Source organism: Coffea arabica, chromosome 2c (genome assembly GCF_036785885.1).
Source record: "Coffea arabica cultivar ET-39 chromosome 2c, Coffea Arabica ET-39 HiFi, whole genome shotgun sequence".
NCBI lineage: Eukaryota > Viridiplantae > Streptophyta > Magnoliopsida > Gentianales > Rubiaceae > Coffea > Coffea arabica.
Genome location: NC_092312.1, coordinates 22,079,839 through 22,095,373, shown reverse-complemented (window position 1 = coordinate 22,095,373; position 15,535 = coordinate 22,079,839). Strand labels below are relative to the sequence as shown.

The window sequence follows — 15,535 nt, the reverse complement described above, 5'->3', positions numbered from 1 at the left end:
GATGACTTTCAGTAAAGATCTGTTCTTGTTTTTTTTTTTTCCGGTAATTTTCATCACTTGATCCAATTGAAGAAAAATTATTCTTTAATGAACAAGAATATTTATATCCGGTGGAGCATGGATTGAATATTTACCCCTTCTCTAGTGCCATTGAAAGTGGCATGCTTTCCACTTTAGGGTGTTTTAAATTGTGGATTATCTTATCAAAATTAAAATTACTTTTGATCTATTTTTTTCAATAATGTTATCTCCATCTTTATCTACATTATATGCTAAATTCAAACTTGAAAATTGAATTTTTAAGAACAATTATAAAAACAAATCCACTAATATCACTAGTATCAAGTCACTCTGTACTTAAAAAGTTGAAATATCGAAATATGACGTGCAATCTGGGACTCAGAGGATACTTACTTCGAACTGTCGTTGACTCTACATAATGGCACATTTCTTTTCTTTTATGATCGCACGCTCGCAGCTCTCTACTGCAAAAGTGAGAGGGGAATAATAGTCAGGTAATGACGTAGGAGACAACAAAAATTTTAATGATGTCAAAATGTTATAAAGTACCACCAATTGATGCATATTTAAGATATTTTTCATGTACTAGCATGTAATGAATTCGTAGCATCAGCAATATATTGAAAATTAAAAATTTTTCTCCTAACCCCTTCTGCAATTTATCTCACCCAAACAAAATTTGTCCAAGTAAGGCTGCAAACGAATCTAGCCGTTCAGAGTTAAAGCTTGATTCGAGTTTGATCAATATTGAATTCGAGTCGAGTTCGACTTAACTAAATCAGAGCTTTTACCACTATACATATCGTACGTTTTCCCCTTTTAAGTTTTTGAGGAAAAACTTGAGATAAAGAACACCCGGTGGAAAGCGAACACATATTATTCTTGGTACGGTTGCATGCCCAATTTGCAAAGAAATTCTTTGATGCTTTTGCCGAGGGAGGTGGTAATTAGGTTGGTAAGGAAATTCAAAGGAATTATGGGTTAGAGCTCTCCCTTTTATAACGTGTTGGGCTGTTTGCATGTGGTTCAGGCACTACCAAACCCAATGGTACCTTCATAAATAAGGAGAAAAGTTGCAGAGATTGATTGCTCAAGAAGGGAATCATCACATTCCTCAAATAGTAGTTGTCAATTTCTAAAGATTTTTTGCCTCCCCCCAAAAAACACGAAATGGTATAAAATAAAGAAGATAATTCTTCTGAATGTGAAAGCTCTCTTCATTGTCTTTGATACGTTACTCGTGGTTCATGTGTTATTTCTTGCTACTGAACATTTTCATCAAATAAAGAGATAATACATTAGTCTACAAAAGAGCGAAGATTGTGCTTGGATTGCAAGTTTTCAAAGAAAAATTGTTACGTTTTTCGTAAATATATTTTTCAATCATTTTTTTATCTTACACATATCAAATTATTACGAGAATTTTTCTACAAAAAAAATCTAGAAATATACAACCCAAACAAGGCATAAAGCGGTTGCAGTATAGAACGACTTGTAGCCGAGCAAGTCCGAGTGGCATCCAACACACAGACAAAACGCGACTGTCCCACGCTTCCTCTCTACGCTTCATTTAAGAACTTAAAAATTATTCCTAACTCTCCAGATCGATTCCAGCCCATTACCCCTCTCTGTCTCTCTCTCTGTTTCCGTCGGAAAACCAGTGTTCCGTCTCCACCGGTAGCCGGGAAACAACTTTCAGTCTCTTTTAGCCGCAACCTCTGCCGGAAAAGTAACAGTTCCTTCCCTGTTAAGTAGCTAATAGGGGATCGTATTAACAATGGGCAACGAGGAATTGCTTCAAATCGAACCTCAAGAGCTCCAGTTTCCATGTAATCTCTCTTTCTCTCTATCTAGGCTCTTAAGCTACCATTTTGGTATTGTTCTTGAATTTTTTGAAATTATTTTACTTTCCAGATCTGCTGTTTGATTTTCTTTGCTTTAATCAATTTTTTTTTTGCCTGTGTTTTTTGATTTGGTAAGTCGAATTGAGGAAGCAGATCTCATGCTCTATGCAATTAACCAACAAACGTGATAACTATGTTGCGTTCAAGGTATTTGTAACTAATTCTTACTTTCACGCATAGAATCCTGCAAGTATATTTTGCTGAATTTTGTGCCCTAATTGAGCAGAAACATGGTTTTTAAACTATTGTATTTTGTTGCGAACAGGTGAAAACGACCAATCCGAAGAAGTACTGTGTACGGCCTAACACCGGAGTTGTCATGCCTCACTCTACTTGCGATGTTATAGGTTTCTCTCTCTTTCCTTTCTGCGTTTATGTATAGGTGTATATTTTGTGGCTGTAGGCAAGGTGGTTTGAGTGATTTTGTGTTTAAAGTGGAGCTGACTACTCGGAAGAATTTCTTGTTTACCGTAACAAAAACTTCTATGCTTTATCGGGAGACTCTGTCATTTCTGATTACAAAGAAAAAGTGTACTCGTAATGATTGGTTTACATGGTTGTTCTTTTATTATTATTTCAAATGTAGAACTTCAAAGCCTAATATATTTACACTAGTATTAAAGGAAAAAAGTAATTATCTTGTATTGGTGTGTGTGTGTGTGTGTGTGTGTATGTACGAGTGTTCTTATGTGTGAAATAGATGGATGACATATTGGTATCTGATTGCAAAGAAAAAGTGTACTCGTAATGATTGGTTTACATGGTTGTTCTTTTATTATTATTTCAAATGTAGAACTTCAAAGCCTAATATTTACACTAGTATTAAGGGAAAAAAGTAATTATCTTGTATTGGGGTGTGTGTGTGTGTGTGTGTGTGTGTGTACGAGTGTTCTTATGCGTGAAATAGACGGATGACATATTGGCATTTGTACATGTGTCAGTAACAATGCAAGCGCAAAAGGAGGCTCCGGTGGATATGCAATGCAAGGACAAGTTCTTAGTCCAAAGTGTACTTGCAAGTCCAGGAGCTACGGCCAAGGATATTACATCCGATTTGGTAAATTTCATCATAGCATGTGAGTCATTTGATGTTTCACGGTGTGTAATTAAAACAAGAGTGGTTCATGTGAATTTCTTGGTTGTAGTTTAATAAGGAGGAAGGACATAATGTTGAGGAGATCAAGTTGAGAGTTTTATATGTTGCACCTCCACAACCACCATCACCTGTGCGAGAGGGATCTGAGGAAGGTTCATCTCCGAGGGCTTCAGTTTCGGACAATGGTACCATCAGTGCATCTGAGTTTAGTACGGTGAGCTCCTGAGATGTCCTTATACTTTAATCTGAACTCGAAGTAGTTGTATGTGAATGACAAGTTTATGTACTTTAATTTTTGCAGGGTACAAGAACTCATGCTGAACCACAGGTTTTAAGATCACATGCTGAGGCGCAGGGTTTAAAATCAAATGTTGAGTCGGTAGACAACTCCTCAGAGGTCATATCATACTCTTTCTATTTTTTACTGATAATTTGATACTTTCTCTCTTGGTAGGAGGCTAATTATTGATGTCCTATTTTATAGATAACTGGGTGTTTTGTCTTGTGCTATTTAATATTTCTAGGATTGGTTGATAACAAGCTTCTTCTCTGACTCATTGGGCATTGATTTTATTTGAATCACTACTCTCATCTTGGTTTCTTAACTTTTGAATATAGTTTCATAAAGGCTAGTGTTAATTTCATGAATTATTGTCCAGGCCAGAGCAAATTTGCACTATATGTTTTGTCCTCCTCAGCAATATCAAATTTTCTCATTACCTAAAGCGTCCCTTATCTTGCCACTCTCTTCTCTTTCATCTCTGCTTTCACTTTCTTCTCTCAGCTCAACGCTGTTGCTTTCACAGTCAGCAGTGATCATCAACTAAAGTGCAAAACTAGCATTATATTAGAATTTTGAAATGTCTCAATAACTGATATAGTACCATTTCTGGGGGTAATATAGTACTAATTACTTGTGGTAAACCACCTGAAATTGTACAACATAGGATTTATATGAGAAGCTTCAACAAAGCACCCAAATTCGTATAACAATCATAGATATAAGCACATGGGATGAAGAGTAGAGGTGGCAGCCATAGTTCGCCATATCATCCGAGTCCGAGTTGACTCGGATGATATGAGAAGCTTCAACATGGGATTTATATGAGAAGCTTCAACAAAGCACCCACATTCGTATAACAATCATAGATAGATAAGCACATGGGATGAAGAGTAGACGTGGTGGCAGCCATAGTTCGCCATATCATCCAAGTCCGAGTTGACTCGGATGATACATAACTGGATCGAGGCTTGCCGCTACGAGACCGACACCCGACACTCTGATTTATCCATTTCCATGACAACTCGTCCAAAATTGGCCGATATCACCTGAGTTGGCACAGATAAATGAAATATCAATGCGACTTGCCCAAGTCTTACTGAGTCGTCTTGGAAATTAGTGAGCTTCAGTAGCAGAGACCAAATTAACAGTAATCATCGACCTATTAATATAGAGGAGCAAGGATATTTTCTTTAAGATTAGCAGCTTCACCTATTTGATATTTGGTGAAAATTGTGATAATTTTCAGTAAAAGTAAAGAAGTTTCATTCAGGGATAGGTTTGAGAAGGGAAACGAAAGAGGAGAAAACAGAGGCAGGCAGAAGGAGAAGGAAGAAGGATCATGGAAGGGATGGGTTGATTTTGTAAAGAAAATAAATTTGAATGGTCTTGGAAACTTGGACTATTATGGTGACCCATTTCAGCCCAAGTAGCTAGACGGCAGATTGTGGGCCTAGAATTGTCTGATTTTGGTACAAGGAATTGTAGGCTCCATTTATTTTCTTTATTAATCAGGTTCTTTTCTTTTTTGTTTTCACTGTCACTTTGATTGCTAAGGTTGAGTTGTAATTTAGTCTCCATTATAATAGTATTGCCCCACATTATATAGCATATGATTATTTCTATCATATATTTGGATTTGATATGTCTCCTAAAACAGTGTATTTGACTCTAGAATCAATTTTCTTTGTGATACTTGTTATGCTATTGGTTAAATTTACCGATTATCCCGATTAATGTAGGCATACAGCAAATCTAATTTGATCATTGTGCTTGTTATGGTATATTTTCTATTTTAATGATTTTGTCAAAATTTTTGAAGAACGTTGTATGTTAAAGTGTGTGTATCACCCGATTCGCGACCGATGTGGAATCACTGTGTCTGATACCGTGATTGTGACTGTGACAGCCAGCCATGGTTGCAGCAGGAAGGGAGAGATAAATTTCGTTGGATGGGATGCCATGGTGTTTGTGGGGCTGGGAGGATGATGACTCAAATAGTTTTGAAGGGGCTGGATGTGTGGGATTGGAGCAGGAGGTGTAGCAGGGTGAGGGGGGATTTGAGCCGGACACTAATTGGAGAGAGAGAGGTTTGAGAGACCCATGAAAAATTAGTGAGAGAAATGATTTGACTTGAAGGGTAATTTTGTCAAGTAAAGAAAATTTGCTTTGGCTGGAAAATAATTGGTCTGGCATTAACAGCTGCTTTTCGTAAATTGTGTTGCGTGATTTTATGTGCTAAGACCCTACTATGAATTTCTTGCTTATGTAGCATTATTATAATTATTGAGTCCTCTTAATTTGTTGTGGGTGCTAAACTTTGGACATTTGTTTGATAAAAGCACTTTGCCTTATTGTAATTGAATTTGACAAATTTAACAAATCATTTTTTAATTTCTCATTTATTTGGGAACCATCTTGTTCTGCCATGGTTTAATTGTATGCTGAAAGTTCTATTGAACTTCTCCATGTCCACTTGTTATTTGACAGGAATATATAGTAGATTTGTCGTTTCTTTTTTAAGTGTAGATTTCAGTTGTGTTTTCTTGTTTCTTCCTTTATGCCCCTCTACTGGACCACTTGCATTCCCATGAATAGTGTGTGGATCTTTTCGGATTCTCTGGGGCATTGATTATAACAAGTTTGTCCTCTTTCTTTGAACTTTTGACGGCATATACTCTAGGTGCTGGAGATATGTAGAAAACAATTCTTCTATCAATAGTTTTGCAATGGAAATATTACTCCAACATCATTATCTGGGGCTTTTTGCTACGCATCTAAGCTTCTCGTTTGAGCCTATCCACATGAGCTATTCTAATTACTTGCATGTTACGTAGACGAGAAAAGGAATCAAAGGTACTGTAGCTAAAGCTGCTGATGGTTTCTTACTCCAAGCAGCAAATGCTTGTATGCTAAATAAGTTACCATAATTAATTAGTGGAAAGAACTTTTGGTACCTTAGACATTAAATTTGAATTAGCTGAAACGGGGATAGCTGTTCAAGGCAAATGGCAAGTGAGTTTTTGTTTTTCACTTGGCCTGCTAATTTAGGTCATTATGATGCTTTATTGTTTTATATTTAGCTCACACTTTTCCTTAGTTTGAGCCTCTTACGCAGAGATTGCTATTCATTATATTAGTTTAATTCAAAAAAGAATGTTTAATTTGAAATAAAATCAAAATAACCCATTTGGCTGCAGTTGATGATATTTTATGATAATTTTATGGATCAACATGTCTAGGTTATCGTTTGGATAATGGACTGATTCTTGGCAGAAAGTGCAATCATGTGTTTGAACTGAACTGCTATTTTGCTTCCTTGTTTCAGGTCAAGGCCCTCATTTCTAAGCTGACTGAGGAGAAAAATTATGCTGTTCAGCAAAGGAATAAGCTTCAGCAAGAACTGGTAAAACAAAGTCATCTATTTGATCCCTCTAGTTGCACTGTGTTTTGCGCCTTGGTGTTTTTGTGTTTTACTTGTACCACATTTGGTCATTCAGATTTACATTATATGAATTGTATTCACCTGAGACATTCCTAGTGAACGTAGTTTGTCCTTTTTTCAATTATAATTTTCCTTTCACTACCACTTGAGGAACCTCTAGAAGTCCACAAATACCAATGAACGCCTTGTGGAATTATATGAGAAGGTAAAAAAAAAAATTTTAAAAAAAATAGCAATGAATATGGAGTGTTTTTAAACAGCTAGGCATGACAAGTGAAGCAAATAGCACTATTTTTCAGCGTGAAGATATGAAAAAATGGCCTAGTATAATGACCATGAAGATTCAATCAGAATAAGCTATATTGTAAGAAAAAAGTTAACCAGAGACCACTGGACTATGTTTTTTATAGGAAAATGCGCATGCTATAGCTGTACAACATGAATACATATTATTCATTCACTTAAGCCTGAGGAAGGATGCATGAATTTGTTTTGTGAAATGTTCTAGGATAGTTTATGATCAATTACTCTTATTTCCTTGTTTTAATTTCATTCTTTTAGGAAAAACAGGGTCTATTTTATTTTTGATTAACACCTGGATTTTTTTTTAAATTCCAATTTATTTTGAGCCAAGTAGTGGGTGAGTTCCTATTTTGAGTATGTCAAAAAGTAAGTGCAGCTGCTATGCCGAATTAGGATTGCTTTACATGAGAAATTTGAGTGAAATTACTGGCTTGGGAAATTTGGATTTTTATGGACCTGTAATAGATTGCCCCTTAGCTGTATCATATGCATAAATCGGGATATTATGTTGGCATCCTTTATTGTACCAGATGAAGTACTACCAGGAGAAATTCTGAATGGAAATATGCCACTTTCTGAAGCATATACCAGAGAACCCCTATTGTTCAGCCCTTTTACATCCATTTTGGTGACTTGGAAAATTTAAATAGCTGAAGCTTGTGTAATAAAATTCTGCAATTATTTAATGACTTAGATTTGTTATACAATTCTGGATAGTAAGATTACAATAAACTTTTTGAACATTCTGCAATAATTTTACTTTATAGGAAGAAAATTGCTCATGTCTAGAAATCCTAGATGTTTGACAAGATTTGCATTTAGCACATGCAGTTTAGATATGTCAATAACTTTGATAGATTTCTGTATTATATTGGAATGATTTTTTTGAGCATTCTGCAAATGATATACTCAAGTAGAATGATAGTCTGGAAAACTTGATGTTTGAAAAGATTCCAGATGCAGTTTGGATTTGTCAGTGCCTCTCAGAAATCTGCCCCTTGGCTTTACCCCAGGCTTAGAGATGGCTTGCTGGATTGGTCTATTTTTATCTATTGATTTTCATTGTGAATTTTTGTGTTTGAAGGTCCTGTCGATTCAGAAATAGCTCATTTGATGCCCACTGTCTTGAGTTCATTTTTTTTTCCCTTGATTTCTCTGTTTTGTGTTTTGGCCTGTATGGTTGCTTCTGATCTCTCATGGTTTGGTATCTGTAGGGTAGGAGAAGGGGCGGTAGGATATGGTGCTAGAAATCCTATTTTTTATAAGAAATATCTCCAAGTCAATAGCTTATGTAGATGAAAGCCTTGGGATATTCTGCCTTCTAACTCTCTGACCTTTGTCGTGTCGTTTGCAGGATCTATTGAGGCGTGAAAGTAACAGAAGCCGTGGTGGCATCCCCTTAATGTATGTCATTATTGTGGGTCTCCTTGGCCTTCTCCTGGGTTATATTTTGAAGAGGACGTAATCAATGGAGGTTTTGCATAACCTGCAATATCATGTGTCACGTAGCCTGTTTCGAAAAAATTTAGATCATTCAAGACAGAAGTACAACTGATCGGGAAGAGCTCTGTATTGTGTGTAGCCATCTGATTGACTTTAGAAACATGCTTAAGAAGGTGCTTGATGGGTTTTTCTTGTTGCCTTTGGGGCTCTAGAGCATTCATTGTGTGACTAATTGCTTTAACATGTTATGTTGGTAACTCAATGAGAGGGACATAATTTTTATCATGCATTTTGTTGGCTTTTGCCCCCGGTAGCAGTTAGACCTGCATGCGCCTATATTGAGTGGTCATACTTAATTTTCCTCTTTGTGGCCATGATATAAACAATTATTGATTCATTTTCTCATTGTCTATTGTTGATTTGTTATAGTTAACGTGTATACTACACAGAATATGCTAAATGCTAAACTATTCGATTTGGAACCTTCATGACCTGTGCTTTCAGTTTCATTAAGCGCGCTGCAAATCTGCTGCCGTGGTTTGATGCGTACGTAGAACTTACATTAGCCAACAGTTATTGAGGGTGTCAAGTCAGCACACCAGAATAGTTTCTAAGTTTTAACCAAGAATAACACTATCCCAATGTCAAGGAACCATCAATAAGATTACGAGGCTTTTCATCTTTTGAGTTTCAGAATTTTGTCTGATTTGAATAATAATAGAAATCGAATTGAATTACTTTTGGAATTGAGTAAACAAATAGCACCTGCATTGTTAACTATTTGGTTTTTTTTTTCCCCTTAAAAAGTTTCTTGTTTGCAAAAGTACAAGACTAATAAAATATAATTTGTTTTTGAGAACAAAAGCAAATGATCAATAAAGAAATATCTGAAGTTTTGACTTTCTTGTTTTGACATCTGCATCACAGCATGAAGCTGCATCCCCCGGAAAACTTCTTACCATTAGTTATCGACAGAGTTTTCATTGTGAGTTTGTCGAGGCTGCATTCAATCGTTTGACTTAATCAATCGGAAGATTCTTTTGATTTTGCGCCACTCATGGAGGGAAAAGATGAGCTTATTCACAAGTCTGGGAATTACGAATTGGACTTACAGGAAACTTCGCCGCACTAAAGCTCTCAACCAAGCACAGCCTGCGAACATTCATTCACATGTAGCATGTGGGACATTGACCCCCACATAATTGGCTTACAGGAGCAAAATATTCTAAAAATGCAAAATAAAGATGTACTCCTTTCCTTGCCTCGAGCAAGATCACTGTACAAAAGCCAAATGAGGTTACTTTCGGCAACTAAAACAGCCCGAAAATGGTTAGCCACAGGAGGGAATTCATTGTAACCTCAAGGCAGTGGATGAGTGGATCAAGAAGCACAATGTCAGAGGGAATGTTTGTGAGTTTAGAAGACAAAATTGAGAATAAGGAGCAATCAGCCCAACACAGATAAACACTAACAACAGTTTAATTACAATCTTATCAATAAGACTGTTAACATGGTAGGATCCTGCATTGGAAAAGGATATAGCTTTAAATTACAGATATTTGGTTAAATTGCTATACCTACTCTGAAGCTTTGGAACTTTAAATCAGTCCAGCTCAACCATTTGCAAATTATGCTTTCATGTTTTAAAAAGCCCTAATGTTTCAAACCCCTACAAAATCACTTTGGAGCATTTCTACCATTTAGCCTTGCATCCCAAGTATAGAAAGCATCCTGAAATCAGCAGAAATCGAAGGATCAGTAATTGATTCAAAACACCATCCCAACATGATAACCAAGTCACCTTCACATCTTATCCAGCTGAAATGAAGAGCTTTCAAATTTCACAAGATTTCCATTTAGTGATTGCCATAACAGATAAAAAGGAAATATGGAGCATTGATTGTCCCAATATGCAAATCCCTATTTGCTACCATACCTAGTAGTAGTAGATATGTTCCAAGCTTATCATTCCATTCACACCCATCACAGCAATTTAGGATGCCTGTATCATGCTGCATCGACCAGCAATCTTGCGAAAATCATCAAGACTTAGCTGCAAGAAAGTGAGTTACAGGGCCTGGATGAGTCAGTGAAAACACAAACCATGGCAAATCAAGAACTTCTTTCCAGGAAAAGTTTTCTAAATGTTGTAAAGGTCAACTATATTAACCCAAGGTAAACTGACAATATGGACAGATAGGAAATGGTAGAAAAGGATAGTTTAAATTTCAATCATATGAAGGTAAACTTTACACCACACAAGCTAGGTGGAAGGTTTGGGCGAATGATATTTCAGCACACTTCCAAGCCACTTTATTTTCCATATCTTAGGACACTCATCAGGGACCCTGAAAGGGCAAGTCAGATGACAGAGAGAAAGCAGTGACCTTCCCATCTCCATCAATGTCAAAGCACTTTATCATATCTGCCATCTCCTTGTCAGACCATGTAAAATCATGGGCAACTGCTACTCTCCTTAGATCTCTCAGGGTTATGCCCCCTTTTCCCGCTTCTGCAACACAACATACACAAGAAGAGAATGTTAATGATATGTGGAACAAATGGAGAGTACAAGTAGTAAAAGAATCTTCTATAATATAATAAGAAACATAGGGAAACTTCAGTCAACTTCATTTAACACTGATAATGCTGCAGTTATTTTATATTCCTAAAGAATGTAAAACAAGGAGCTCCAGGGCAAGCATCCACAGCATGCTCCTAAGTCTGATTTATGGAAAAGGAAATGTAAAGTTCCGCATGCTCCTAACTCTGAAAATATGGAAAAGAAAAAGTAAACTTCATCACTAATTAAATACAGCAAACTGTTTTCAACTACACCAAAATGGACGTTGCTAACTATTATAACATGAATTAAATGAGCACTTTTTGGCAAATACTAATTACTAAAAGAACTTTATATGTCAAACACTGATACTTCTATCTTCCATTTGTCACACATTACCTAAAAGCATTTAATATAATATCAAGTGCCTTATACTCTCAAGACTTGGGTAAATCAAATATATTTGTTTGATTGCATAAAGGGATGATCCTTTTGACTTCTTGATAAGTGGCAGACACCCTTGCTTGCCTCTTAGTGATGATCCACATTTGCCTATCAAGGTTAACATGTAATGTAGTGCCGATGCCCAATCAGGCAATCAAAAAAACAAAAAACTTCTAATTCCTCAACATGTTTGGTTTAATAGATAGGAGCATGTTATCTGAAGTAGCAAATGGAGAAATTGCCACTATTCTGAGCTCCATAAATGGCAAAGGATCCATTTTATATATTGGAAGAGAATTTTACTCAGGTGCAAAATACCTATGACATTATTTACTTGTTATGCTTATAGCTGCATTCCACTCATGAATAAACACACACTGAAGTCTTCAGGAATACCTTGACCCTATATTATAGCAACTTCAGAATTCTCTGACAATAGCTTAAAATCTTATAAAACAGATGCACCATTACCATCAAACTGAAAGAAGTGTAGAATCAGTTCATCTTCTGTCATTTGCACCCGACTGTTCATCTGCTGACCACAAATGAAAGCAAAAAAGTCTAAAGTCTGGAGTAAATGAGAAATATCACACAAGACAGAGGAAAAGAAAAGCTCTTCTAGTAGAGCCACCAGTCTAAGCTGAGACGCACTGATTTTTTTCTCTTTCTCTTTCCTGCATCTTCCTGAACGTGGCTATTTTCTTTTCCTTCATTGGTCCTACCGTTTACATGATAGCCAGTGGAGCTTTGAGAAGCCCCAGTCCTCCTATTGGAAAACCCTGCAGAATCTTGAAGTGAAAGAGCAATTGCCTGAAACATAAAAACTGAAAATCAGTGCGGAAAGCAACATACTATCAGAAACTGTTGGTGGATTCATTATCAAATGACAGTTTAAGAAATTACATCAAAAAGAAACATGCATCAATTAAGTTATTAGAGCTTCCACCTGCAATAGAGCGTCGTTATCATCAACAAAATCCAAGTCATTCACAGGCTTTTGAGGGGTAACATTTTTCTTAGGCATCTGAATTCTGTTCTTTGCCTGGAAGAAGAGATTCAAGGGAAAGAACATTAGAGTCAGCAACTGAGCATGTTGGATATCAAAATCAGCAAATCCGTCAAATCAAAATATAGGGGATGACCCAAAACATGCAACCGTAAAGGCACTCCAAAACTGAAAAGTTATCAGATTGAGCCTATATGGACTCTAACAATAATTGAGCATTTTGTTGATGTGCAAAAAACTCACAGGCACGCAAACCATAAATTGGCTATAAAGATCATTGCTCTGAGGCAACTTCACCTTCGTGGAACTAAATCTAACAAAATGCATACAAAAGAAAAAGTCATGAATGCAAGTTCTTGATGAAGGACAAAGTTTAACGACGAGTAGGATGAATAGTTGAGCTTCTATACGGCTTGAGCTTAAAAAACACTTTGTACTGAGAAGGACATAATTCTAAGACATGCAAGTGGTGATATCACTAAAATCTATATAACCACCTGCAAAGTTAACCCAAACCGACAGTTAATATGAGATAAATCCAAGAATGCCATCTAAAATTGTAATTTTTTTTTCTCTTATTTCATCTTCTTTCAAAGTTAATTTCTCTCCTTTATTAGTATATACATGCAGCAAAAAATTAACATTCAATTCATCTTTGCTGCTTGCCAACCACTAACTGCAAGCAGAGTTTATCAAATAACTTAAAATGAGGTCTTGAAACCTGACCATACGTTAGCTACATTCTGAATGACAGCCTCTTTAAATCCAATAACCAAGGTGGCAAAAACATCTCAACACAATTGCTTTCAACTTTCAAAATGCTTATTACAGATAGAAAGTAGTATATACTGATCAGCATCCACCTTTGTGGTTAGAAAAGCTAAGTTGCATGGAAATAATCTCAACAGGGCAAACACCAATACAATTAGACTCACCTCTAGAAATGTCTTTCCTCTCTCTCTTTCTCCTTTTTCTCAAAATCAAATCCTCAACAGGAAGTTCGTTTTCTCCTAACCCACCAGCACACAAACCGCCCCTTTCTCCAAAAAATTAAAATTATATAAAAGGAAAGAAGTTTGAAAAAAAGACGTTTCAGTATAAGGGTTTTCTTTTCAAGCAAGAGGCTTTTTAATCCCCCTATTACCCAAAAAGAGACCAGTCACACTGTCATTCAACTCCCAGATTCTCTCTTCATTAAATCATGCCAAACACTCCATTAGTGTTTAAATTGAAACCAATACATAAAAAACTTGGAGGAACTCTCGACTCGTTGTATCCAATATGATCCTGATAAGAAAAATTTCTCCTGGTTTATGAAGCAAAACTAAGAACATAAACTATCTAATTAACTCCAATACTAATCCAACCAATTAAAAGTCCACTCTACAACTCCACCATAACGTTTTTCCCTCTATTATTAGCAAGCACACAATAACATATACCACCACAATCATTAAGAAAAAATAAACCACAGCAATTCAATCAAAAGTACTACTATTCAAACATGGTTCAAAATCAAATCTTTTAGCACCATAAACCCCAGAAACTGCCAACCATACCTTAAATGAAAATAATTAGTACCTTCCTCTTGGCACTGGACCCAGAATAGTCTTCGTCATCAACATTTGTGTCATCATCTTCACTTGAAGAACTCAATGCTTCTTCTTCACCTTCATCAGAAGGTCTATACTCTTCATCATCATCATCCATTTTTCTTTTACCTTTTTTGTCAACCATTTCCTTGGCTGATTTCGTAAGAGAACCCACAAAAGAATTTGCCATTTTCTTCAAACCCAAGGCCTCCATTCTTGCTCTGTTCTCTTCAATCCTCTTCATTCTCTGCCTCTCATATTCGGTAATTTTCTTCTTCTGGGCCACGTTATTTTCTGGGACTTCGACCTCTTCCGAGCTCGATGATCTCTGAGCCGACTCAATTTCATGAGAAATCGAATACGAGTTCTTGCTCTTGGGCATTTTTCTGCAACTGGGGTTTTTTATTTTCTGTTCGTCGGATGACTTTTTGAGAACTCCTGATCGAGAATCATTCGTAACCCCGGTCTTTTGGGGGAAAAAAAAAAGTTTAAAAGTTGGGGGTCATTAATAATTACATTTTAGTTATTTTCTTGTGAAAAATTAATGAATCAGTTATTCAATCTTACTTTTTTATATTCATGTAAACTTGGTTTGTTTGATAACTCAAATTAGCACGGATGAAGATATTAACATGTATTAAGATATTAACAGATATGTTTGATAATAAAAAAAAAATCTGTATAATAATAAACCGATGTGGAGTTCATTTGGTGTTAACTTTTTCCATTAATCCTTAGTTAATTTGATGTTAATTTTATTCATTAACCCTTAATTACCAAGATAACCATCAATTCACATAACTACCAAAATAACTATCAATTCATTAAAGAAAATTTTATAAAAATTAATTTATTCTTAAATTGCATACACATGGATGTGCCTTTAGCATTAGTCTAAATAAATTTTGAATTGTCTTTAATTTATTTGAATTGTGTAGGTAAAATTTATTCTAACAAATAAGTGATTGATCACTTAATGCAGAATGCATGGTGATGTAGAATGGGTATTAGGATTTTAGTATTTACAATTCAATAAGTTAATGGATTCAAATTTTATATTTTAGATTTTAATTTTGGGAGAACTGCACAAGTAGTCCCTCACATATTGCAAATGTGAAAATTTAGTCCCTCAAATCGAAAATGATCAATTTTAGTCCTTAGCAAATAAAAAAGGATCAATTTAAGTCTCTTTTCACTTTTCCGACTGATTTTTACCCGAAATATCTCACGCGCACACCACGTGGCTAACTTTTCAAGGATAAAAAGGCCAAACCACTTATTTGTTGACCAAAACCAAAATGTAAATGACGAATACTTCCCAAAATTCTTCTTCTCCTTCATTTCAACCAAACCTAAAAGCAAAGCTTCATCTCCATGGCAAAACCACCAACTTGTAATTGCGGTGTACCAGCTATGGTGAAAATGTCGTGGACAGTTG

At 35.9% G+C, this 15,535-nt stretch overlaps 2 protein-coding genes across 4 annotated transcripts; one reads left to right on the top strand and one right to left on the bottom strand.

Annotated features, from left to right (window-relative positions):
* Nucleotides 1-1,582: 1,582 nt before the first annotated feature.
* LOC113726816 (vesicle-associated protein 1-2) lies at nucleotides 1,583-8,897 on the top strand. Its single transcript, XM_027250693.2, has 8 exons — nucleotides 1,583-1,850; nucleotides 2,002-2,072; nucleotides 2,191-2,272; nucleotides 2,867-2,982; nucleotides 3,071-3,235; nucleotides 3,323-3,418; nucleotides 6,630-6,707; nucleotides 8,404-8,897. The coding sequence occupies exons 1-8, from the start codon at nucleotides 1,799-1,801 to the stop codon at nucleotides 8,512-8,514; spliced, it is 771 nt and encodes a 256-aa protein (XP_027106494.1). The 5' UTR covers nucleotides 1,583-1,798; the 3' UTR covers nucleotides 8,515-8,897.
* A 1,024-nt stretch (nucleotides 8,898-9,921) lies between these two features.
* On the bottom strand, nucleotides 9,922-14,675 carry LOC113726815 (uncharacterized). 3 transcript variants are annotated; one of them, XM_072075310.1, is made up of 7 exons: nucleotides 14,087-14,668; nucleotides 12,446-12,541; nucleotides 12,151-12,309; nucleotides 11,971-12,031; nucleotides 10,746-11,004; nucleotides 10,429-10,545; nucleotides 9,922-10,223 (listed from the first exon to the last, which is right to left on the bottom strand). In XM_072075310.1, exons 1-5 carry the CDS (start codon nucleotides 14,477-14,479, stop codon nucleotides 10,832-10,834), a joined length of 882 nt encoding a protein of 293 aa, XP_071931411.1. In that variant the 5' UTR covers nucleotides 14,480-14,668; the 3' UTR covers nucleotides 9,922-10,223; nucleotides 10,429-10,545; nucleotides 10,746-10,831. The 3 variants fall into 3 exon arrangements, with proteins under 3 accessions (XP_071931411.1, XP_027106492.1, XP_027106493.1); XM_027250691.2 differs by having other exon boundaries at nucleotides 10,880-11,004; nucleotides 14,087-14,663; XM_027250692.2 differs by lacking the exons at nucleotides 9,922-10,223; nucleotides 10,429-10,545; nucleotides 10,746-11,004 and adding an exon at nucleotides 11,023-11,261 and having other exon boundaries at nucleotides 14,087-14,675.
* Between the last annotated feature and the right edge of the window lie 860 nt (nucleotides 14,676-15,535).